The 26,578-nt window shown below is 40.5% G+C and overlaps 1 protein-coding gene across 2 annotated transcripts in view; it reads left to right on the top strand.

Moving 5' to 3' along the window:
* The window catches only part of LOC122557028 (uncharacterized), a 64,448-nt gene that overhangs the window by 13,533 nt on the left and 24,337 nt on the right, over positions 1 to 26,578 (top strand). For both annotated transcript variants that reach the window (XM_043704234.2, XM_043704233.2), the window contains exons 3-10: positions 5,633 to 5,677; positions 8,349 to 8,449; positions 8,537 to 8,601; positions 12,717 to 12,877; positions 12,997 to 13,146; positions 19,038 to 20,588; positions 21,856 to 21,956; positions 22,056 to 22,120. In XM_043704234.2, coding sequence (XP_043560169.1) covers positions 5,633 to 5,677; positions 8,349 to 8,449; positions 8,537 to 8,601; positions 12,717 to 12,877; positions 12,997 to 13,146; positions 19,038 to 20,588; positions 21,856 to 21,956; positions 22,056 to 22,120 — 2,239 coding nt within the window. The remainder of the gene's footprint in view (positions 1 to 5,632; positions 5,678 to 8,348; positions 8,450 to 8,536; positions 8,602 to 12,716; positions 12,878 to 12,996; positions 13,147 to 19,037; positions 20,589 to 21,855; positions 21,957 to 22,055; positions 22,121 to 26,578) is intronic.

Genomic DNA, 26,578 nt, shown 5'->3' with positions numbered 1-26,578 from the left:
GGGAAGTTGTTAGTTCTATTTTGGGAGCCTTTTAAACAAGGAAGGAAGGGGTGGTTGGTGGGGGGAGGGAATCATAAGTAGCCATGAGAATAGAAAGGCAGAGGAGGATGGTTTTGAATCAAAAAGAAAAGCTGTTTTTTTTATTATTAGAAAAAGCTGAGCAAGTCAGAACAAGGTAACTCTGAAGAATTAAACTGCATTTATTCAATGCAAGAGATCCTGTAGATGAGGCTAATGAATGCTGGGTATGTATGGGACTGGATGTTGTAGGTATTATAGAAACTTGGCTGAGAGAAGGACTGGTAGCTCGATGTTCTGGGCTTTAAATCCAATAGGAAGGATAGAAAGAATGGGAGGCAAGAGAAGAGTGATGTTTTGATTTTAGGCAAACATTATTGTACTTGGGTATTTGAGGATTGTCCAGTGAAGCTGTATGGGTAGGACTTAGAAATAAAAGGATGATCACCTTTGATGGGGTTGTACTCCAGGCCCCCAGCAATCAGAAGGAAATTGAGGAATAAATATGTGGAGATATATTTAAGAAGACAGGGTTGTAATTTTCCAAACATTGACTGGGTGCCATAGTTTTAAGGGCTCAGATGGTCAGGAATGTAAGTGAGTACAAGAAAATTATCCAGTATGTGGGATGTATTTACTAGAAAAGGAGCACATCTGACCACCTTGAGAAATAAAACTGGACAAGTGACTGAAGTCAGTATGGGAACACTTGTATGGGACTAGTTGTAACTTTATTAGTTTTTAAAATAGGCCTTCCATAGTCAACTGGAGTAAGGCAACTCCTAATGGTATGAGGCAGGAACTTTCAAAAGTTAATTGGAATAGACTGCTCGCAGATAAGGGGATGACTGACTAACAGGTGAGAGGCATTCAAAAGTGCGATAAGGAAAATTCAGCCATGATCTTCTGTGAAGGGTGAGGTTGGTAAGATTGGGGAATGTTGGATGAATAAAGATAAAGGCTCTGGTCCAAAATAAGAATTACCATATTTGATAACTGGGATCAAGTTAATCTCTTGAACAGTATAGAGTACAAGGACATTCTTAAGGTGATCAGGAAGACAGTGGGGTTATGAGTGTATTGGCAGATAAGATTTTGGATAATCCAAAAAGATTCTCCTATATTAAGAACAAAAATCAACTATGGAGAGAATAGGGGCCCCTTAAGGATCAATGAGGTAGTCTGTGTTGCACCCCTAGAGATGGAGAGAAAGTAAAATGTTTTCTGTTTCTTCTATGAAGAATGAAATGGAGGCTACAGAACTCCAGAAATATTAATGTTTTGAAAATAGCTCACCTCACAGGAATTGCTGGAGGTCTTGGAAAACATTAAAGGTGGATACATCCCTTGGGCCCTGATTTAAGTGTATCCTAGATTATTGTGGGAAGTTTAAATTAAAAAAAAAAAAAATTGCAGGAACCCTTGCAGACAGACTTGTCATCAAATAAGTACAAGTGAGGTGCTGGGGGATTGAGTTGGGAGGTTAATTTTGTGCCTTTTGAGAAGCTTGGGAATTGCAGACCTTTGAGTCTGAGATATGGTGAGTAAGAGTTGGCAGTTATTCAAAGATCAGATCTACGTGTATTTGGATAGGCAAGGACTGATTTAAGGATATCAGCATGGCTTTGCACAAGGGAAATCCTGTCTCAAATTTGATTGAGATCTTGGAGTAGTAACCAAAAATGATTGCAGGCTGTGCAGTAGATATTGTTCACATGGACTTCACTAAAGTTTTTGACAGGGTCCACATGGTAGACCGATTAACTAATCACGTGGGCTGCAAAGTGAGCTTGCCAATTGGATACAAAATCCTCATGGAAGCTTGTCGCCAGCAGTGTTCCATAGGGATTGGTGCTGGACCAACAGATTTTGGATGAGAATCTAGGCATAGTTAAGTTTGCAGATGAAACAAAAATTGGTATAATGGCAGTAAATAAAGTGACCAAGATATTTGTAATCTTAAATGGGTTGAGAGGAAAATGGACTCTAATTTGGACAGGCTGAATTTAGATTAGATTCCCTACAGTGTGGAAACAGGCCCTTCGGCCCAACTGGTCCACACTGACCCTCCAAAGAGTAACCCACCCAGACCCAATGCACCTAACACTATATAGGCAATTTAGCATAGCCAATTCACCCGACCTGCACATCTTTGGACTGTGGGAGGAAACCCATGCAGACACGGGAAGAATGTGCAAACTCCACAGTCACCTGAGGCTGGAATCAAACCTGGGACCCTGGTGTTGAGGCAGCAATGCTAACCATCATGCCACCCCTATTGTGCTCCAAGAGTGATCTGGCCATGGTTCTACACATATCTAACACATTTCCATTGTGTCGCCCCAGAAATAAACCCATGATCTACTTTTCTACCTAACCTCACAAACTGGTGCCATTCTCTGCTAGTGACTCATTCCTATCTCCAGTTTCCTCTGCCCTATTTAAGGACATATTTCCAAAGAGGAAGTGGTCTCTTTATTCTTGGAGTGTTGGAGGCTGAGGTGTTCTTAGAGGTTTATAAAATGAGGGGCATGGATAAGATGAATAGGCAAAGTCTTTTCCCTGGGGTGGGGGAGTACCGATCTAGAGGGCATAGGTTTAGGGTGGGAGGGGAAAGATGAGACCTAAAAAGGCAACTTTTTCAGATGGTGGGGTGTGTATGTCAGCTCTTCCAAAGTTGTGGAGGCTAGTACAATTATGGCCTTGTAAAAGGCATCTGGATGGGTATATGAATAGGAAGGTTTAGAGGGACAGGTGCTGGAAAATGGGACTAGATTAATCTCTGATATCTGGTCAGCATAGATGAGTTGGACTGAAGGGTCTGTTTCTGTGCTGTCCTGCTGATTCAGTGAGATATTGCACTGTAGTAAAACAAACTAGGGCAGCATTTGTACAATTAATGGTAGGGCCTTGGGTAGTGTTCTAGAGCAGACCTATAGGTTCAAGTACATAATTTCTTAATTTGTGTCACACCTAGACAGGGTAGTTTAGGGGTTTAGCCTTAATTGCTCAGGTTATTGTGTATAGGAGGTCCATTGCATGACATTGGTGAAGCCTCTTCTGGAGTACAGTGTTCACATCTGGTCATTACCTTCTTGGGAGGATATTTTAAGTTGGAGAGGATTCTAAAAGGTTTATTTGGATGTTGTCAGTAGTAGAATAGGCTGCGAGGTTTTTTCACGAGTGCAGGAGATTGAGGGGTGGCCTTTTTAGAGGTCTTAAAATCATGAGGGATATAGATAAGGGGAGTTCAAAACTAGGGTGCACATTAAGGTGAAAGGAGAAAGATTTAAGGACATGAGGGGAAACTTTTTCAAACCTGCAGTTTGTATGTGGAATGAACTGCCAAAGAAAGTGGTAGATGCAAGTACAGTTAGAATCTTTAAAAGACATTGTCATATCCCCTGCTCAACTATTACCATCTAGCCCAGGGATCAATGCTGGTTTAATGGACAGTGCAGGTGGGTGTGTCAGGAGCAGCACCAGGCATGTTGAAAAATGAGGTGTTTATCCTGGTGAAGCTACCAAACAGGATTTGCAAGCCAACTAGCAAGTGACTGAGAACTAAGTGATTTTATATGCAATGGATCAGATTGAAGGTCTGAAAGGTAATGGATAATTAAACACTCACTGGAAAAGGAGGTTCCACAAGAATCCTGATCTTTGATGGAAGAGCCCAGCACATCAAAGCTAAAGATATGGGTGAAGCAAACTTCAGCCAGAAGTGTTAATTGGATAATCCATCTGGGCCTGCTCTTGTAGCCTCCAGCATTCAGCCAATTCAATTCACTCTGCAGTATTCAGTACTGCCAAACATTTATTGGTATCACACGCAGGCTACAGGCCTTGATTACATGCCTGCAAGAGTACTGAAGACTTGCTGCACCCCTAAGTACAAGCCCTGGAGCAAATGGTTCCAGTACAGTTACATCACTGGCATCTACCTGACAATGAGAAAATATTCCAGCTTTGTCCTATACACAAAGCAGGACAAATTCAACCTAGCCAATTACTGCCCCATCATTCTGGATCACTTGGAAAGTGTCAACAACAATGCTATCAAGAAGCACTTGGCATTACTGAGCATGTTATTGCTCTGTTTGGTTCTGCCAGGGCTACTCGGCTCCTGACCTCTTGTAGCCTTGATTCAAACATGGACAAAAGAGTGGAATTTTGGGTAGGATGAGAGACTGCAGCCTTGAAGTCAAAGGCATTTAAGAGGGCACCAAGGAACCCTAGCAAAACAAGCCAATGGGACTTGGGGTTATCTCTGTATGCCCCCTCCCCTGCTGAGTCCTACCTGGCATGTAGAAAGATGGTTGTAGTTGAAGGTCGGTATCTCTGCAGGAGTTCCTCAGTGTCCTAGGTCCAACCATCTTCAGCTGATTTATCAATGACCTTCCCTCCATCACAAAAGCCAGAATATGCTCAGCATAATTTTCCACTTCTCAGATACTGAAGCAGTCCATGCTCAAATGCAACAAGATCTGGACGATATGCAGCCTTTGGCTGGAAAATGACCAGGAATATTCTTACCCCTCAAGTGCAAAGTAGCCACCATCTCCAGTAAGAGACCCTTGACATTCAATGGTCTTTACCATCACTCAATCCCTCCCCACTATCAACATTCTGAGGGTTACCATGGTCTACAAACTGAATTGGACCCACCACAAACAGTGGCAATTAGCCCACTTCCTGACTCTCCCAACTCCTAAGCTTATCCATTGTCTACAAGGAACACATCTGAAATATGATGGAATACTCTCCACTTGCCGAGATGGGTACAGTTCCAATAACACTCCTGAAGCTTGAGGCCATCAAGGATGAAGCCTGCTTGATTAATGGACTCTGCAACATGGATGTGGTGCCAAAGGATGGCACTAGATGAGCACAAGGTCAAGGATTAGGAGTGTGATCTTTTGGGCATAAGCCCTTCCAAACCCATGACCATATCTGTCTAGAAGGAAATGTCAGCAGGCATGTGGGAACACCCATCTGCAAGATTCCCTGCAAACCATCTCCCCTTACTGACTTGGAAATACTACTTTTTTTTTTTGTCACTGGGTGGCTTTTTTTTTTTTAAAACAAAAAGCGATTTTCCAACTTTTTTTTAACAGGCATTGTGGGTTTACCTACAGCACATTGACTGCAGCAGCTCACTACTATATTCTCAACTCTCATCCAGTAATGCCCATATCCCGTGAGTGAAGTTAGATGTGAGTAAGTGGAAAATGTCTGAATGGACACTAAAATTTAAGCATTAATTTTTAATTCAGTAGCACTCCTTTAGAAAGCTAGATAAAGTTACTGAAATTTCTTTATGGTTTTGAGGGAAGGAAGATTTTCATCTTGTGTGGTGCAGAGTGCTCTTTAAACTTTGCTTAATACAAACATTTTGGTATAAGTGCTTTTTTCAAATTGTTGTCTTGAAACTATCTGAAAAGAACTGACTTTTTTTTTCAACACTAGTCTGTGCATCTAAAATAATGCTGGGACAAACCCAAACTTCAGTAACTAGTTCAACTGATGTAATTTTCACATCCAAACCTCTGCTTAAAGCTTATGGTATCAATTCACAAAACTGAAACTTCAAGAATGATGTTTTTCTTTTCAGATGTCATTCATGTATTACTTGATCCAAGCAAAATTTATCCTGGAGGTAAGGCTTTTTTTTAATTAAAAAAAAATAAAAAATTCCTGTGTAAGATTTAGTTCTAGGTCAATTGCTAAACTTTATTGATTAAAATGTCTAATTCAAATACAAGTATTTGATTTCCGGATGGCAGAAGTTAAGAATTGAAATGGCAATGAGCTTAAGTTCCATAAAGCTAGTTACTCATGAGTCAAAAACAATTTTTGAACTTCATAGGTTATCTCAATCCAAATGGTTTCCTCATCCCTGCCATTTTGAGGCCACTTGTCTCCAATCCCATCATGTCTGAAACAATCTCTATTTTTACAAAACTACCAGGATTGTCGCAATCCAAAGGGCAAGTCTTTAAAGTGGGAAGATTTTTTCTTTTTTTTTTTTCTAAATTGAAATCCGTTCATTGATCTTGTAGAACTTGGGGAAATTCAGATATCAAGCAGAGCAGATGAGGAACACTGAAGATGGACCTGACTGGAACTGGATTTAGGCAGTGCTGTTCCTCTATCGTGAGGGTTTGGCTGCTCATTTTAATCACTAACAACTTTTCTTTCCCAAATGAATATCAAGGAGTGAGCTTATCGGCATAATCTTAATTATGTTTTTGACTTTGCTTATTGTTTTTGGCCTTGAACAGGAAACTGATTGAATTGTCTTTAAAAAGTTTGAGTCAGTGGCTTTAGTTATGAAGGCAAACCAGTGAATCTGGGGCTCCAATCATTAAACCAAAAAGTTTCTGTAGAGAGATTTAAACTGTAAAGTGTTTTAATTCTATTAAACCAATAGGATGTGATGAGTAACTGGGTGCTTTCAGAAATTTTATGTATGTAATGGGCTGTTAAAGCCTAGCCTAGCCTCCCCATCCCATGTCAAAAGGTGGATACACATTTCATCTCTAGAGAAATGGATAATTTTATTTGTAAAGACAAGCCAGGGAACTATAGACTGGTGAGCCTGACCTCTGTGTTGGGCAAGTTGTTGGAGGGAATCCTGAGGGACAGGATGTACATGTATTTGGAAAGGCAAGGACTGATTTGGGATAGTCAACATGGATTTGTGCGTGGGTAATCATGTCTCACAAACTTGATTGAGTTTTTTGAAGAAGTAACAAAGAAGATTGATGAGGGCAGAGCAGTAGATGTGATCTATATGGATGTCAGTAAGGCGTTCGACAAGGTTCCCCATGGGAGACTAATTAGCAAGGTTAGATCTCATGGAATACAGGGAGAAGTAGCCATTTGGATACAGAACTGGCTCAAAGGTAGAAAACAAAGGGTGGTGGTGGAGGGTTGTTTTTCAGATTGGAGGCCTGTGACCAGTGGAGTGCCACAAGGATCAGTGCTGGGCCCTCTACTTTTTGTCATTTACATAAATGATTTAGATGTGAGCATAAGAGGTATAGTTAGTAAGTTTGTAGATGACACCAAAATTGGAGGTGTATTGGACAGCAAAGAGGGTTACCTCAGATTACAACAGGATATGGACCAGATGGGTCAATGGGCTGAGAAGTGGCAGATGGAGTTTAATTTGGATAAATGCACAGTGCTGCATGTTGGGAAAGCAAATCTTAGCAGGACTTATACACTTAATGGTAAGGTCCTAGGGAGTGTTGCTGAACAAAGGGATCTTGGATTGCAGGTTCATAGCTCTTTGAAAGTGGAGTCACATGCAGATAGGATAGTGAAGAAGGCGTTTTGGTATGCTTTCCTTTATTGGTCAGAGTATTGAGTACAGGAGTTGGGAGGTCATGTTGCGGCTGTACAGGACATTGGTTAGGCCACTGTTGGAATATTGTGTGCAATTGTGGTCTCCTTCCTATCAGAAAGATGTTGTGAATCTTGAAAGGGTTCAGAAAAGGTTTACAAGGATGTTGCCAGGGTTGGAGGATCTGAGCTATAGGGTGAGGCTGAACAGGCTGAGGCTGTTTTCCCTGGAGCGTTGGGGGCTGAGGGGTGATCTTATAGAAGTTTACAAAATTGAGGGGCATGGATAGGATAAAGAGACAAAATCTCTCTCCCTGGGGTCAGGGAGTCCAGAATTAGAGGGCATGGGTTTAGGGTGAGAGGGGTAAGATATAAGAGACCTACAGAGCAATTTTTCACACAGGGTGGTAAGTGTATGGTATAAGCTGCTAGAGGATGTGGTGGAGGCTGGTACAATTGCAACATTTAAGAGGCATATGAATAGGAAGGTAAAAACAATGACTGCAGATGCTGGAAACCAGATTCTGGATTAGTGGTGCTGGAAGAGCACAGCAGTTCAGGCAGCATCCAAGGAGCAGTGAAAAAACGACGTTTCGGGCAAAAGCCCTTCATTAGGAATAAAAGCTCTTATTCCTGATAAGGCTTTTGCCTGAAAGGCCGTGTTGGTTTTCTTTTCTGCTCCTTGGATGCCTGAACTGCTGTGCTCTTCCAGCACCACTAATCCAGAATATGAATAGGAAGGGTTTGGAGGGATATGGGCTGGGTGCTGGCAGGTGGGACTAGATTGGGTTTGGATATCTGGTTGGTGTGGACGGGTTGGACCGATGTCTGTTTCCATGCTGTACCACTCTGACTCTAGTGGATCAACATGGAAATGGGACCCAGAGGTTTAGGTTTACCATGGTGACTGAGGTTTTTTCCTGTAAAATTCTGGTTCTGTTCCTCCCAAATTCCAAAAAAATCTAAACTTCCATTTTTAGGTTATTTATTTCAAGTAACTATTGGAGTGAAGTTTGAAGGTGACAATTTCCAGGAATTTGAAGGGATTGAGAAAAGAGTTGCAAGATCTACTGAAAATCTAGTGAGTATTCCTTGTGCTGAGTGTTCACTACAAATTTCTGATTCTTTTTTTTTTAAAAAAATACACTAACCTTTCTTTCTCCCCTAGATTAAACACCAGCTTTCAACATTTTCTCCTTCACTTAAGAAATTACTCCTTCATAGTATTGAGAGGTAAATTCCAAATTGTTTCCATAAAGCACTTGAAGGGGGTGGTGTATCTGTCAGGGGTTGTGAAGGCTCTGTAAAATTTAAACTGTTTGTTTGTTGAGCAGCTAAATAGCTGAAGCTATATTGATGCTCTGATGGACAAGGAGGAAAAGGATGGAGCATTTTTTTTGAGTTCCTAAATGAGCTCAGCAGCTAAATCTCAAGCTGAGATAAATAGCCAGCTCTGAGGCTGAAAGAACATGAGGCATGTGGGATCAAGGTGAGAAGCCACAAAGTTATTGAAAGATGTCAAGAACACTGAACAGACCTCTGAGCTGCTGAACAAAATCTGGGCAGTGATGGGTGAGCAGTACTGTTCAGCTGCTAAAGGGAGGCTGTGGCTGTGACTAAAACAGTTGGATAGGTAGGTCCTTGGTATCGGTACCTGGACAAATTCTCCAATATTGTGCTCTTCAGAGTGAACAATAAGGTGAAGAGCCACAGTCCCTTTTTTTTTTTTTACTTGACCCCCAGGTAAGGACAGCCTAAAGCTATAGAACATAGTTTTAAGCTGAGCGCTGAAAGATTAGAGGCCTGAGACAACTTTTTACTGAGGGTATTGTGTATGGGATGAGCTGCTAGAGGAAGTGGTGGAGGATACAGTTACAATACTTAAAAGACATTTGGACGTGTATGTGAATTGGAAAAGTTTGGAGGGATGTGGGCCCAATGCAGGTAAAGGGACGAGTTCAGATTAAGAAATCTAATCAGCATGGATGATTTGGACTGAAAGGCCTATTTCTGTGCTGTTTGGTTCTATGACTCTAACAGGCAGATTTCTGGGCTGGCAGATCATGCGGAGAGCACATCTTCATCCTTGAACAGTACAGCCTAAAGTACCACAAGATCAACTTCATACATTTCAAGAAGGTTTTCAATAGCATCCATTAGCAGTCATCCTGGTAATAGCAGGATGTGGAGCAGTGTATTATAACCTCAAAGGCTTGCACTGTATCTCCAACTGCTACATTAAGACCAGCATATGCACTATTGATTCTTTGCCCACACATGAGTGATAAACTTTGTCTGAGGATTTATATGCATTTTAAAAATTGCAACACCAGGTTATAGTCCAAGTTTGTGGCAGCACTAGCTTTTAGAGCACTGCTCCTTCATCAGGTGGTTGTAGAGTATAAGATCTTAGACTCCACAACCACCTGACAGAGCAGTGCTCTGAAAGCTAGTGCTTCAACATAAACCTGTTGGACTATAACCTAGCCTTGAGATTTTAACTTTGTCCACCCCAGTACAACACCAGCTCCTCCACATATCCTGAGATATTGATACACCTGGACTTTGCAGATAAGATTTTTTTCTCTGGGCAGATATGTCATGCTTGGAGACATGACTACCTATTTTGTACTACAAAGGTCGCTTGAAGAAAGCGAAGTCAATAAATGTATAGCTGCAAAGTGCCTCCCACTTTCCCTATCCCAATTTGGACAACAGTATGTGATGGAAGCCAACTACTTCTGATCTAGAAAGCAATATCTTTGGGGAGTGTAATGTAAAGATTTAATGTTCACACTTTGAAAGTCCAATGCAGCTTTCAGCAGCACAATCGATGTGAATGTGAAACTTCACCTGCCTGTGGTAGGTACTGTTATCGTTATATCAGCACAATACAAACTGGACAATTTCCAGAGGTTCTGCCTGACCCAAATCCTGGGTGGTATTGAAGTGCTACACTGGACTAGTCATTGTGATGGTTGGGCACATACCTCATTGTCTGGATTGACCCCACCAAATGAATGTAGTCTTTGGCTTGGCCAGTCCATATGAATTATTCCAAAGAACTTTGGAGTGGGGGATTGGCAATAAAATGGTCAGCCAGTGATGCCCACATCCCACAAAAAACTAATTTAAAAATGGGGCACTGACTAAGCTGCAGTGAAAGAGATCGATTAAGGTGGTTATGTCCATTGTCCCACTGGGACTCTGGAATCTGCATCCACAATTTTAATGATTTTTGTTGTGTTTTTTTTTAAGTGAAGTAACCTGCTTTGCATCTGATTACATGAGCCAGTTTGTAGTATGCCACTACTACCACCACCAGTAAACCAATGTGTGGCCTTCAGTCAGTCCAAAAACAGGGTCTTGTTCATCCTCCTATTCCAACTCTTTCCCAAATCTCTCTAATTGGGTTGGTGTTAGTAGTGGTGGGGGGGGGGGGGGGGGGTGGGAGAAAGGGAGAAGCTTGTTTACCTCTGGATTAGTGAGTTTTTTTTTTACAGTTGTCACCAAGCATGGTCTTTGGTCCACCATGTCCACACAAGTCATCAAGTATCTATTGTATTGATTCCATTTTCCAGCATTTGACCCATCATTACAATAGATTATCTGGCCATTGAGACAAATGGGTCTCTTTTCTGGTTTGCAAGCTGTACATAGTGGGGTTAGTAACAGGATTCAGTCCTCTGACCCTAACTATTTACGATCAATATGTTAGTGATCTTAGATGTGGAGACTTCAAAATATGATAGCTAAAATTGCAGATAATACTTAAAATAGGTGGAAAAGCAAGTTACAGTGAAGAAATAAGAAATGTCTTTTCCCTGAGGTGGGTGGGGAGTCAAGAACTAGACAGTGTAGGTTTAGGGTAAGAAGGAAAGATTTAAAAGGGACCTTGGGCTACTTTTTCAGAGGGTGGCGTGTGTATGGGATGAGCTACTAGAGGTAGTAGAGGCTGGTATATACTTACAGCATTTTTAAAAGGCATTTCGATATGCCTATGAATGGGAAGGGTTTAGAGGGATAGGGGTCAAATGCTGGCAAATTGGATGAGATTAATTTAGGATATCTGGTCAGCATAGATTAGTTGGAGTGAAGGGTCTGTTTCCATACTGTATAACTGACTCTGACTGTGTATATCAATAGGTTTGGTAAATAGACCAAAATTAGGCAGAGTTCTTGTGGATAATTGAGGTTATCCATTTCGGTCAGAAACATTGGCAACTCTTATCTAAATGAAAAGAAACTCCAAAGTGCTTCAGTGCAGAAGGATCTCAGTGTCCTTGTATGAGTCATAGAAAAGTAGCATGCACATAATAAAGCAAATGGAACTTTGACATTTATCACTTAAAGAATAGACTAATAAAATTGTTGTTGCAATTGTTCATGGCATGAGTGCGTTTGCACCTGTTGTATTGTGTACAGTTTTGGTCCCCTTGGTTGAGGAGGGATGTAGTTGTATTAGAGGCAGTTCAAAGGTCCACCACTCTGACTCCAGAGATGAGGGGTTTGTCTTCTGAAGAGAGACTGAGTGAATGGTTTAGGCCTGTACTCCTGAGTTCAGAGATGATCTAGTTGAAGTGTACAAGATGCAAAAGGAAACTAACAAAGTAGATACAGAGCAGATGTTTTTCCTTTCTTTGAAATTGCACCATCTTGACTGAAGGGTCATCATTTGATGCCGATGGGTAGCTGCCTGGAATTCAGAGTGCAGCAGATGCTGGGATGTTGTCTGAGTAAATTTGGAGCTAGACAGACAGATTTTTAATTAGTGATGGATTGAAGATTTAAGGAGAGCAGGTGGAAAAATGGAGTTGAGGCTAAGACAGCCATGACTTTACTAAATGGCAGAGTAGACTTAAGAGGCTGAATTGCTGACTGTTGCTAGTTCTTTGTGTTCTACTACCATATTGCAGTTTGCTCTAAGTTGGCTGTCATTTTTTCTGCATTAAAACAGTGACTCCACTTCAAATACAGTTAATGGAGTATGAAATGCTTTCCGATAAGTTGAAGCTGTGAAAGGCACAATGGGGAGTCTTTCATTCCCACTTGAACCACTGCAATATTCCTGCAGCAATGTTATTTGGATGAGTGGTTATTAAGCCAGTTGACAGTTCAGTGTGGGGCTGGAAAACATACACCGGCCCAACCAGAGGAGGTTATTAGTGAACCACTTGGCTAATGCCAATCTATAACTCTGTGGCTGGTTTTGTGATCCATGTGATTTGTTGGGGATGTAGATGTAGAACCTCAATTGAATTGTTTTCTCAATTTTTTTTTTAAAGTATGGATTAATCCAGAGACTTTTAAACTCCTCTCAAAGGCTTTGTTTGTTTCTTCAACTCCAGAATCAATGCTCCAGTTCTGTTCTTGACATATTGGCTGTATTTCAATCCTGGTGGTCAGGACATTTATGGCCCACTGGAAATTCAGTTAAACCAACTGAAGGCAAAGCATGTAGCTAATCTCAGACATGGAAAAGCCACACTATTCTTCAAATCCATTGAAGGTAATTCACTCCTGCTTAACTTGTAACTGTTTTGCCTAATTTCTTTTTAGAGCGACCCTGACTTTCGGGTTGGGGTTTTATAGTGTTTGCTGACCACTAGCTCTTTCCTCATTTTGCAGATGTAAACGAATGCTCCTCTGGACTCTCTATGTGTGACCCTCGAGCAGATTGTTTCAATGCCTTTGGTTTCTATTCTTGTCGATGTATAGAGGGATTTGAGGACCGTTCACTTAATGGTTCTGGCATTGAATGTATCGTGAAAAAGTCAGGTATCTAAATAGACTGCATAGCCATTAATTTAAAACAGCAGCTATTTTAGTGATAAATGTATTCCTCATTAAATCTGCATTTCATATAATTAAAACAATGCAGTACTTTTGAAAGTTCCCATCTTTCCACATTAATATGTATTTGAGTTCAAAGAAGTCCTCCTTGTAATGGATTTCAAATTTCTTTATTATTCTGAATTTCCATGGTATTTAATCCTGTAACATGTTAAAACATGTTGAAATCTCTTCCCCTGTACTATCTTTCTTCTGTTTTTTCTTTTCTTAAATTAACAGTTGACTAGGTCTGTTTTTAAGAGCAGAATGTATGTAAAACAGATTTCTGGATGAACCCTAATGGACAATTATCCCATTCAGTTGGAGGTCTGCAGAGAGAAAATGGAGTCACCATTGTTCTAAAATGGTTTTTACAGCCACAGGATATTGCTGGTCCCCATCATTAAAAGAGCTAGGAGCAAAAGCAGACAATTCAGCCCCTGAAACCTACCATGCTATTTGATACAATAATGGCTGATTTCATCTCCACCTCCACTCCTTCACCTGCTCGCCATAACCCTAAACTTTTTACTAAAATAAAAATCTCTCTCCTTCAAATTTAATGCAGTGTCCTGGAATCTGCCACATTCAGTAGTGAATTCCACAGATGCATGACCCTCTTTGGGAGAAGTAATCCTCCATTCTGTTTAATCTTTTACCATTATCCTAAAACTGTGCCCTTCTGTCCTAGTTTGCCTCACATAAGGAAACATTCTCTCCTCTTTGTCAAAACCCTTTTTAGTATCTTTATAGACATCAATTTGATTTCCTTTTAATTCTTAACTCCGTGTGGGCCTAAACTGTTCAATCACTCTTCATTAGACAAATTCCTCACATCTGACTTCAATCTAGTGAAGCTCCTCTGAACTACCTCCATTTAACACTAAAAATCTGGTTTGATTCTTGTAAAAGTTACCTGCTTTGCAAATTAAGGGTTTTAAAGTTAAATCCTGTCACTGCTTGCAAAGCTGAACTTTGTTTCCAACATCAATGAAAGTTCTTGGTGGTGTCACTTCTATTGAGTAACAATTTTTCTTGTAAAAATTACTTTGCACTTTTATAACTGGGAAGTTTGTTTTTTAATAAAAGCAGAAACTGAAGGTTCTAGTTGTGAAATAGTTAAGCTAAAATGTTTTTCTGGTTTTATTTGATCTGTGAATCTTGATGCCGTGCTCTGAATGTTGGTCTGAAGCGATAAAAGTTGGACTTCTGGAGTAGGCTGTTTGGCCCTGCAAGCTTTTTCACTCCATAACAGCTGACCTGGCCCTGGCTTTGTTTTTTCTCTCTGTGCCTTATTCCTTCATTCCCCTCACTAAAATAAAATCAATTTAATCTGGCCTCAAATTTATCTCCCTAATGTTTTTGTCTTTCCCCAAAAATGGAAACTGCTTCCAGGTATCTGCCAAGAAGGTTGCTTCAAGATACTGATTCTGTAAAATCACTCTGGCATATAGAGGAGATGGTCTAGTTCAAAGTGGACAAGCTTTTCTAGAAATGTCCTTCATCCCAGGAATGAGTTGGTTGAAGCTTTTTGAGCTGCTTCTAATGCAATATTTAAGGAAACCAAAATTGTACTGTTCTTCAGATGTAGTCTCCACAATGCCTTGTCTAGGTATAGTAAACTCCCCTACACTTAAATTCCATTCCCCTGCAATAAATCATCTTATTTTAGTCTTAAAATGCAGACACAGTGATTACAAACCAATTTCATGTAACAGGTTACCCAGATTCCTCCATAACAAGTCCTGTAATTACTCTATTTAAATAGTATACTGTATATTTTGTTTTAAGACTCCTTTTATAACCTCTGATTTGCAATTTTTTTTAAGTTTACAGCTGTGAAGATTGACACATTCTAACTATTCAAGGCCTCTGCCATTTTTTTTTTTTTTGCTCACCATACTGATTCTGTAGATTTGATCTCCAGAGGAGAAACATCTGCTTTGGTCATTCTTTCTATACCTTAGCTCATTCTTCAGAATACCACACTCAATTACTCTACTTTCCTGTAATAGTATTGCAATGAAATTCTGTCTTTAAACTACTAATTAATGGTACCACAGCTGTCAGTCATATCTCAAAATACAGGGCTTGAGATAAACCTTCAGGAAAAATTTTAACCCTTTTAAAATGGGAGGTTATTGGAAATAATATTGTACTATCTCTATTTAATGCACTTGTTCAAAAAAGTTCCCAGAAAATCATGTAGATATTTTTCTCCTTACAGAGCCTGACTTGAAGCATTCCCTTGGTTTTAATGAATTGCTAATTGCTATTATCCTCTGTGTAGTTTTGATCCTGGCAATAATATTAACCCTCCTCTCTGTGATGAGTAAAAGAAGAAAGCGGGTCTCTGCTCGTAATGAAAATTCAGTTAGCTCACAGCGAGATATCAACCTTCACTACTTCCAGAAGAAATAAGGAAAGGATCACTAGCTTCTGCATATTATATAAGCAAAAGTAATTAATTTGTGTGAGTTGAAGATACAGTTGGACAGTAACTTAATAACCTGGTGCAAAAGGCATTCACTATGACTCCATGTTTGGAAGACAATGTTAGGATTGGAAAGTAATCGGCTAATTGCACTTTTTTCCTAACTTGAGGTATCCAATGTTTTAACTAAATTTGCAAAAGCTGAGGTTCTGACTTGGCAATGGCATTTACAGTTGGTATTTTTTAATATTCTATCATTTGCAGCAATCTGTTAAAAGCTTTAATAGTAAGGGTTGTAGATTTAATTGCTTACTTTCCTAACATTCCCAGGATTGTTTCTTTTTTTTTATATATCAATACTTCTTTTGTTTTTCAGACCTGATTTAAATGTCTACATGGTTTAAGATTAGAATAACTTTTGGGAGTTAGATTTAAATCACAGGGTGTTGCTCATCACCAGGGTTTGTATGACCTGAAGCAATTGAGCTGCAGTGTTTCCATTGTGAAGAATGGAAATGAACCTAAACTGTTAGTTCAGCTGTTTAAAAACATGTCATGTATTTTTTTCAATTAATTTGAAAACCAATTTCCTTCAGGGTTGGGAAATAGTCCATGTTCTTACAAATCTGTGAATATAAACTTTCTGAATGATCTAATTGAAACTTTGCTAGCTTTACTGGTGTTTTGAATATTTTGATGCCGTTTGACTGCTTCTATTATAAGCATAAAAGTCTCTAAATACATTAGATTTGTCCAGTTGTTTTGTGTGGAACTGCCCATTTCAATCTGTCCATGGATTTACTTGTTTTGAGATTTCCTGGATCTTGTTTAAACAGTACTTTTTTTAAAATATAAAACTCTTCCCAAATGCAGTCTCTGAAAGTGAAAATAAATGGTTCCTTCAAAATATTTGTATGCTTTCATTTTTGAATTTAAATCTGAACTTGGACACTCTCTAATTTTCTAATCATGTAATTGTACCCTCTTTCTGCAAGATAAGGATTCCGTTTTAGATCATTTATTCAGTTCTTGGCTGTGAGAAATTCTTGTCTATTATTTTGCTAGAATTATTTTTATTTTAATGAATGTGTTTATTTTCTGAAGTTCTGAGTATGAGTCTTGGTTTTTTTTATGCTGAAAATTAAAATATTCCACATACCACTACTGACTAATATTGGAGTCTACAATTGTCTCTGCAATCCTGGTAATCATTTGCTACTTTTTAAAAGCAAACATGATGCACAACTGATTTTTTTTTTAATATAGTCACTTTATATTTGAGACATTACAAAGTGCAGCCATTTCTTTTCTGGTCTCCACTTATGTATTGTGCATCCGAGGAGCAAGAGCATCAACATTTTTTGAGCATCAGCTCTACATCAGGACTGTGGTGGGTGGGTGGGGGGGGCAGGGTGTCTGTGTCCCAGATGGCTTCCTTCAACCACTGCAATTTCTGCCCCCCCCCCCCCCCCCCCCCCCCCCACAATGTGATCAACAATGCCCTCCAATGCATCTTCCTCTACTTTCTGCACCTCTGTCCTCCTAAGCGCACACATTTTCAACTGCAACAAGGACAGAAGAACCCCCTCCCCTGGTCCTTGCCTTCCATCCCTGCTCTAACCTTTCACCCCCCCCCCCCCCCCCCCCCCCCAACATCCAGATGCAAAGCATCATCCTCCACCATTTCCAACACCTTGCCAACAGGCCACACCATTCTATTATTCCCTCCCCACCCCTTTCCTGCTGCTCAGAGACCATTCCCTATGACTCCCTCATCAAGTCCATGTTTTCCCCTCCTCCCCCCCCCCCACCCCCACCCCCACCCCCACCCCTTCCCTCCTGTCACTTTTTTTTCCCTGCCACCACCAGAATTGCAAAACCTGTGCCCACAATCTTCCACCCCCCTCCCCCACCCCACCTCACCTCTGTCCAAGGCCCCAAAGGAGCCTTCCACATCTGACAAAGATTCACCTGCACTTCCACACAACACCTACTGTATACATTGCTCTCTGTGATCCTCTCTACATTGGAGAGACAGGATGTCAACTTGCAGAACATTTCTGGGGCACGCAGCAATCAACCCCACTGCCCTGTGGCTGAACACCAACTCGGTGTCCCACTCCACTTAGGATATGCAAGTCCTTGGTCGCCTCCGCTGTCAAACTCTCTAGCCACCCAATGCCTGGAGGAGGAATGCCTCGTTTTCTTGGGGACCCTCCAACCACACTGCATCAATGTGGATTTCACCACTCGCTCGCGCGCTCTCTCTCTCTCTCTCTCTCTTTTTCTCCCCCCCCCCCCCCCCCCCCCCTTTTCTTCCCCCAATGGTCCTGACACGGCCATGGAAAGGTTTCCTCTTGTGGTGGTGACTCTATGCAGCTAGGGGACTTTTGTTTTAAAGTTTGAGGTGGGGGGTCCCCTTTTTGGGAGTCTGAAGATAAATTATTTTTTTAAGGCTGTGCAACTTTTTTGGAGCACTCCATCTCCTGGTGGAAGGTTGTAAAATTCAATTATCTTTTTTATTATTTATTAGCTTCAGGATTGGGAATGCAGAATTCAGAACAAATTAGATTTGTTGGTATCATTGGAACAAGCTTAAGGAGCCGAATGGTCTACTTTTTACACTCTTCTGTGTGCTCTGAAACTTCTGTTCTCCTTTTTCCCCCCACAGATTGAGATTTGGATCCTACAGAATCGGATCTGGGTTAGTGTAGGTGATAAAATATGCTGGTTTGCTCAGGACCTGTAAAATATCCTTGTTTTAAAACTAGTCTTGATATGTTACTTTTGTTTGAGCAACAAATGGATGAGAATTCTCTAGCTATAGCTATGTTTACCATGAGCTTCTCTTGGGGAAAAAAAATTCATTATCATGTGTAACTTCCTCTATAGTTTGCACCTCCTGCAAGAATTGGGAAAATCTTCTTTAGTTCTCATATTTTTGAAAGCAGCTTTTTACACTTTTACTCTATTTACCTAACCTGACAGGGCTTGATACTACAGGAGAATAATTTTAATTTGACTGAATTCATGCAAAGGTCACATTGTTTTACAAAAATAGTTGTAACATTGCCTTTTAGTAAGGGAGTGTCTCTCCCCTGGGGATTTTTTTTTGAGGAATTGTATGGGGCCTTCAATGATACCTCCTGCTGAATTATTTTCCCCCCCAGTTTATCCAACCCCATCCTACAAGGCTCTCCCACTGTAACTCATATTAAAGCCAATGGAGACTCAGTACCACATCCAGGGGTTTGTTCTGGGCACACTGTAACCAGAATCTAGACCAAATTGTTTTGAGAATTTGCACGCCCACTCGTGTTTCACAGCCTGTTTGAACCAACTTTGTGATGACCTCTTTGTTGGTTCCTCAGTGACAAACACCATGTCCTTTTTTTTTTGAAAGGAGGTTCTATGCACTCTCCCAGATGTTTCCATGTGAAATATCTGGATCATAACACTCCACTGGAATTGGAGCTACTGTCACCATCTTTCAAGAGATTCCAGCAAATGGATGTGGTTCATGAGACACCACAGAGGATTCACACCAAAAACTTGTTCCAGGCTGAAGTGATGGAACACCCTTTGCAGCTTCCTGGGAGAGAATGGCCAGCCACTAATTCCCAGCTCATTCCCAAATTGTCAGCATCTACTTCCGGCCTCTCCATCAAACACCAGGCAGCAAGCTTTGCAGGTCCACAGGCACACTATACCTCCTATCCACAGCCTCTCTTTACTGCAGTGCAATTCACAACACTCTCTGGCCAGCCAAGGCCTTCAGGAAATCGGCCTCATTTACCCAGCGCTTCACCTCTGAAGCCAACCAGAAGTCTACAGATGGGCAATGTCACTTCTGAATGGTTAAAGCTGCAAGTCAAAGGTAATGGGGATATTTCACAACCATCCAAGATTAAAAGGAACCCAGTGAACTGGAAGTTTGACAAATTCAGTAGTTTTACTGATGCTCCATGTCCGTGGCAAATCAGCTATTCAACTTCTTCAGGATTCTGGTCATCTTCCATCTTTCACTTTTTGGGGGAAGTAAATCCTACACTACATTCCTTCCAAAGTGATGCACTCTTAAAACTGCAAGTTGATGATTATTCTAGAATAAGTGTAAAGTTGAGCTCTGATTTCAGTCTGAGGAATTTTATCTCTGATTCCAAGCATCCAGCCATTAACCCTGCAAACATTATCCACCAAACACGATGCATTGAAACTCATCAAAGGAAGTACTGGGGGAGTTTGACATCTGATGGATTAAATAGAATGATGAGTCTGTTAAATTGGCTTGATCCTACTGAAGGAGAGGCAGAAAAGCAAAACAATAGAGTCCTGTCTGAGGTTGGGGTCCTCAGTCAGACAACCATTTGTGGCATTGTTAGAGGCCTTGCACATGAGGGCTTGGAGCATCTAAGGACAAAGCTATTAAAAACCTCATTATCATACGGACACGTACAGCGTGAAATCCAACACCATGTACCCTGTGACCCTAAAAGCACAATTGAACCCGGCAATGATAGAATGAGCAAATCTGTGCCCATCTATTCTGTTTGGGATGAGATGTTGCCACTTTTGTTAACTCCATCATTGGACAATGATTTGCGGATGAAGTCTGAAAGCTGGAATTTGTACAGTGAAAGTTTTGCTCAGACCATCTTTCATCAAACCCACACAATGGAACTTCAACTGATTATACCAACCCATGCAGACATGTCTTCCGTAGCAAATTCCAGTGTGATGACGACTGGAAAGGGATTTCTAAATTATGCAGTGGACTGGCAAATGTCCAGCCTGTGGCGAACTAGCCCCACTCTTGATGCAGCCCAATGGGCTGTTGATGCTGCAACCAATCCGACTGATAAAACCAGCCTTTTAGATGCTATCTACCCAGTGGAGCCATCCATGTCACAGAATCCAACATGGACAACATTGGCACCAAAACTACATGATATTGGCAAGTGCTTGTTTTAGTGTGATGACAAAAGGCTGAGTTTTAACAATTATATGTATTCCTTCATTGCATTTTTAAAAATTTGATATTTTAAAAAGTGCCACAAAAGAAAAATAAGCATAAGTCTGTTTCTAAAATCTCGAACATATGTACTGTTCTGGATTCAGTACTGGAATATAAAAGTAGCAAACACTGGGCATCTAGAATATTTTTAAAAGGCTGGAAATAGTCAATAGGTCTGACAGCATCTATGGAGAGAAACTGTTTCAGCTTTTGGCTCTTTTTTAGAGTAATCAATTCTGCTGTTTTGAACAATTCTATCAACTACGAGCATTTTTTAAACTTAATGGCTAGTTCACTTGAACAAATTTCACTCAAATCAATTCTTATCTCTCTAATTTTGAATTTGTGCTGGTAACTGCTTAGTTTCCAACAAACTAAATGTTGGGACATTATTGTAACAGTCATTAATGCATTGGCATGGTTTTAAGTGTAACAAATTTCTGATAACTAAAATTTTTGATTCTATTCTTAATAATTAAAAGTATGTTTATGGGGAGGAAAAACATGTTGGACAAAATCTTTGGGAACACTGTGCAATTTTCACCCTAAACACCTCACCCTATTCTCTGGCCAATATCTCTCTCTCTGTCTTGGGCTCTATGTAGTGCTCCAGCAAAGCTCAGCTCAGTATAAGCTGGAAGAACAACACCTCCTCTTCCATTTGGGGACCCTACAAACTTTAGGAAATAGAACTCAATATGTAGTCCTGAAGTTATTGAACTGTCATGTCCAAGCTACTGCCCATCCCACACACCAGGTCTTGTGATCACAGTCTGCTATTGCACACCATCTCCTTTAACAGCTATTCACCCTCCTAGCCAGGTCATGATCCACTTTTTTTTTCTGGTGCTCTCGCTCATCGTTTACTTTTTACAGCTATACCCACCCCAATCTTCTACATATAAACACTTTCCTAGCTACCATCAATTCTGAGAGTTACCAGACCTGAAATGTTTAACTTTGATTTCTTTTCACGGATGCTGCCAGACCTACAGGGCTTTTCCAGATCAGAAAAACAATTAATTAAGCTGATCCATTTTAAAATAGTTTTTATTGGGAAGCTCTGGTCTCTGTATTGCAGTATCTTGGAATAATGACTGCGGAGGAAGAATGTGAATCAACCTATTACAGGGATAGTGAAATTTTGCTGTTGGTTTCTCTCCTTTTCTGCATGATTAGTCTCGTTAAATGTTTTTAAAATATGCAGGTTCTTTATTGGCAGTATCTGCTGGAATGGAATTAATAAATGTTGTATACAAGAACCTTCAGCATTTAGAGAAGAAAGTTCTACAATCTGTTAAGGCTCTGGTAAGAATTTAAACTTCCTTGCACCCTTCCAACTGGGGAACAGGCAAAGATTTTAATATTTCCCTTTTGTTTAAAAAAACTTTTTTAAAATTTTAACAGATAATGGATAGTCTGGCATCATTTTCTCCTCCACTTAAGAAAATTCTCTTTCAAGGAGTTAGAAGGTAAGACTGTGTGAGAGATCTGAATAAGTGATATGGACAGACTACCTAGGACTGAACAAGATTCTGTCTAGGTCTGTCTGCTGAACTGTGGTGCACTCAAAATAGATTTACATCTTTGCATAAAGTATTTCTGCTTGTTTTTTAAATGGAGGTAATAAACTGGCATTAATTTATAACTGAGCAGATGGAAAGTTCTGTTTGAAAATGCGTTCAGTTTGTGATTTCTGGAGACCACCTGAAATGATTGTTGTTATGGAGTACGATATCATTGTCGGGTAACCATTTTGTACACTAGCCTCACTTGTAAACCCATTATGTTGGGTGAATTTGGAATTCTTGGAATGACTGTCCACTTACAGTCACAAGTTTTCTCAAATTTGTCAGTCAGATTAAGGTACTGGAGGCAAAGCTGTCAAACCAAGCAGACTGTATTTGCATTCTTGTTCATGCTGAAAGCACTTTTAGTTTTTACTAAACAAACTATGAAAGCATCCAAATCTTTGTTCAAGAAGGGCATAGTGAAACACATGCATACTGATAGTTATCAAAACAAACCAGGAAATGTTTCGAAACCAATTGTAAACAATTGGTTCTAGGCTTTTATAATTAAACCTCCTAATGCTGGGATTCTTGGATCTGACGGATATTCATCACCTCTCTCCAGCTCAGGAATCCTCCTTCCCCACAATCTTACTTCTCATGAGGCTAGAATTAAAGTGGAGATCCAACTGATGATTTTAATAACTGCACCATTGTTGGATATTCTTTAAACTGCCTGGGCCATAAGCTCTGGCAATCTCTCCCTCTGTCTCCCTGCTTTATTTTGGTTCTTAACATGTCTTTTTTAAAGTCTAACTCTGACTCGGCTTTTGCTCATCCAACCTATGTAGCTCTGTCATCTTTTTGTTTTATAAGGCTCCTGTGAAACACTTTGGGGCCTTGCATTGCATTAATAAATCTGTGCCATATAAATCTGTTATTTACCAACAGGGTTGTCAGTCTTTGTCCAAAGTACAGTTCTTGCCACCATTCCACTTTTTCAAGTCCAACTGAAGAGGTTTCCTGTCCTCATTGTCTCTCCTTGATATTTTATAAAATAAATGATAACATTCAGTTACATATTTCAACAGGTATGTGGACCAAGTCGAAAAGAAGACAGTGGTTAAGTCGTCATTTTACACTTTTTTTCCAGTGGTTTTTTTTTTGAGGGTTACACAATTCACCTGCTAACACTTTCTTTTTACAACTCAGACAAAAACACATTTTATTAATCTTCTGTAAATCAGTGGCTCCATTGTCTGCAATTGTCAAAAATCAAGCAATATCTGTCACTTGTAAACTACTCCACTGTTCTGGTCTACAAGTACCAGCAGTTCAAATGTCAAGTTCCTGCCTGATAAAAGAATTGTCATCAGGACTAGGTCATTTAGTCCCTCAATTGTACTCCACTGTTTGATCATGGCTGGTGTATTTGGGGTCTTGACTCCCTTCTGCCTGCCCGCTTTGTTTTAAAAAAAAACTACTTGCCCTTACTCTCCAATCAAAAATCTAACTCATAGAATTCAGTGAGCTAGCTTCCACTGCTCTCTGGTAGAGAGAATTCCATAGACGAACAATCTTGAGACACAAAAATCCCTTCTCATCTCTGATTTAAGTTAGTCTTGCTCTCGCTCAAGACTGTGACCTCTTATAGTGTCTCCTGCAAAAGGAAATACTTTCAGAATCCATGCTGTCCAGTTCTCTTGGATCTTTATAACCAGCCTCCCATTCTTCTAATCTTTAATGATACAGCTAACCTTCTCTTGCTAAGAGAGAATCCCTTCATTCCAGGAATCTGAGTCAGTTGTACAGCATGGAAACAGACCCTTCAGTCCAACTAGACTATGCCAACCAAGTTCCAACTCTCCTGCATTTGGTCTATATCCTTCCAAACATTTCTTTCTTACTCGTGTAACTATCAAATGTCTTTTTAAATGTAACTGTCCCTGCATCCACCACTTCCTCCTGGCAGTTCATTCCACACATGATCCACTTTTTTTAGAAAAAACATGTTGCCCCAACTTGAAAAGGTTCAGCAAAGATTTACAAGGATGTTGCCAGAGCTGGAGGATTTGGCTATGGGGAGAGATTGAGTAGGCTAGGGCTGTTTTCCCTGGAGCGTCAGAGACAGGGGTGACCTTGTAGAGGTTCATAAAATCACGAGGGGCATGGATAGGTTAAAGAGGCAAAGTCTTTTCCCTGGGGTCGGGGAGTCTAGAACTAGAGGGCATAGGTTTAGGGTTAGAGGGGAAAGATATAAAAGAGATCTAAGAGGCAACTTTTTCACAGAGGGTGGTACATGTATGGAATGAGCTGCCAGAGGAAGTGGTGGAGGCTGGTACAATTGCAATATTTTAAGAGGCATTTGGATGGGTATATGAATAGGAAGGGTTTGGAGGGATATGGCCAGGTGCTGATAGGTGGGACTAGATTGAGTTGGGATATCTGGTCAGCATGGACGGATTGGAACCTTCTCTGTACATCTGACTATGTCCTTTTTTTAAAAAAAACTTCCACCTCTCCCCTTTTATAAAACATACCCCATCCCTGTTTGGAAGCCCACCCACAGGGAAAATGCCCTTGCTATTCACGTTCTCTATGCTCCTCATGACCTCCATAAGGTTGTCCTTTCTGAATCCTCTCCAATTTAACAATATCCTCCCTATGCAGGGTGACCAGAACTGTGTACAGTATTACAAAGTGGCCTCACCAATGTCTTGTACAACCGCAGCAGGACATCCCAACTCCTCAATGATCTGAGCAATACATTCAAGCTAAATGCCATATTAACCCTCCTGTCTACCTCTGCAAATTTCAAAGAATTAAATACCTGAACCCCTATGTCTCTATGTTCTGACACCAGTTGAATGAACCTTCTCTGAAAGCTATCAATTATTTTTTTTTCTAAACCATGAAATTATTGATTGTCATGGGGTGGGGGTGTGAAACCATCTGGCTCATTAATGTTCTTCAGGGAAGGAAATTTGGCTGACATGTAACTCCAGACCTACAGTAAATGCTTGGCAGTCCTCTGAACTGACCTAGGAAGCCACTCAGTTGTATTGTGATGATGCTATGACTTTAAGAAAGTTGCTTTTGTTTTTGACCTCAAAAACAAAGATGCCAAGGGCTCCAGAACATTCTTAGTTTAACAATGGCAGGGGAGTGGCCAAGTCTGCCAGTTCAGTTTGTTTTTCTAGTTTGGTTTAGCTGTGGCAGTCACTGATGTTGGAGTCCAGGAAAGGTTGCAAGCTTCAGTGAATGTTTGTTTCTTGACCGACCTTCTGAAATCTGTTTTGGATGTTGGTCCCTCCTGCCTGTAAGAATCTGTTTGAATTTAACTTTTCCAAGGGCTGTGTGTTTATGGGACTTCACTGCATTGGAACTGCTCCTTAGTTATGTTGCTGTATCAGATTGATTTAAGTTTTCCAATGGTTATTCTTCCATTTTTTTTTTCATGTTTCACCTATAGTATTTAAATTCTGTTTTGCTTAAAGCAGAGTGGTTTGACCAGCAGCATCACACCTGGAATGCCCACTTAACATCTGCCTTTAAAATAAAAAAAGTTAGGATCTAGGCTACCTTTAAAATTTTGGGGGGATCTGACCTGATCTATAACCATTTCAATTGCTACAAAGTCTTAAGAGACACAAAACTCTATTGGCCACCTGGCATTGACCAGCAACAGGAAAGACTACTGTGGAAATAGTCCTGTTGCGCCCTGCAACATCCTCCTTACTAACATTTGCAGGCAAGTGTCAAAATTTGGGAGTGCTGTGTCTCAAACTTGTCAACAGCCTGATATACCCTAAACTGACAATAAGACTGGGCATCCGCAAGGCATTGTACACAAGCATCCACAGAATTGTACTCCAACACAATCTGTACACTTTTATGGTCTGGTATATCCCTCACTTGACTATCCCCACCAAATCAGGGATCAACACTGGTTCAATGAAGAGTGCAGGAAGGCATGTCAGGAGCAGCATAAAGAATACTTGAAATGAGGTGTCAACCTGGTGAAGCTATCAAACAAGACCGCTTGTGTGCCAAACCGAATAAGCAGCATGTACTACAGCTAAGTGATCCCACAACTAACAGATCGGCTCTAAGCTCTGCAGGCCTGCCACATCCAGCTATGAATGGTGATAGATAATTTAAATTGCTCACTCAAGGCTTCACACTGATCCCCTCAAAGATGGAAGACTCAGCTCATCGATGCAAACGATAAGGCTGACATATTTATTCAATCTTCAGCCGGAACAGCCAAGTGAATAATTTCTCTACCTCCTCCCATGGTCCCCAGCATCATAGATGCTAATCTTGAATCAAATTGGTTGAATGTACTTGGATATTAAGAAGGTTGGGCTGTGGAAGTCCATGGCTTTGTAATGTCAATCACCAGAGATGGAGGTCCAG

This window comes from Chiloscyllium plagiosum, unplaced genomic scaffold, assembly GCF_037043375.1.
Source record: "Chiloscyllium plagiosum isolate Xiang-an unplaced genomic scaffold, Cpla_swu_hap1 HiC_scaffold_10, whole genome shotgun sequence".
Classification (NCBI taxonomy): Eukaryota; Metazoa; Chordata; class Chondrichthyes; order Orectolobiformes; family Hemiscylliidae; genus Chiloscyllium; species Chiloscyllium plagiosum.
Note: the sequence above shows the minus strand (reverse complement) of the source record. Positions and strands in the feature narration are given on the sequence as shown.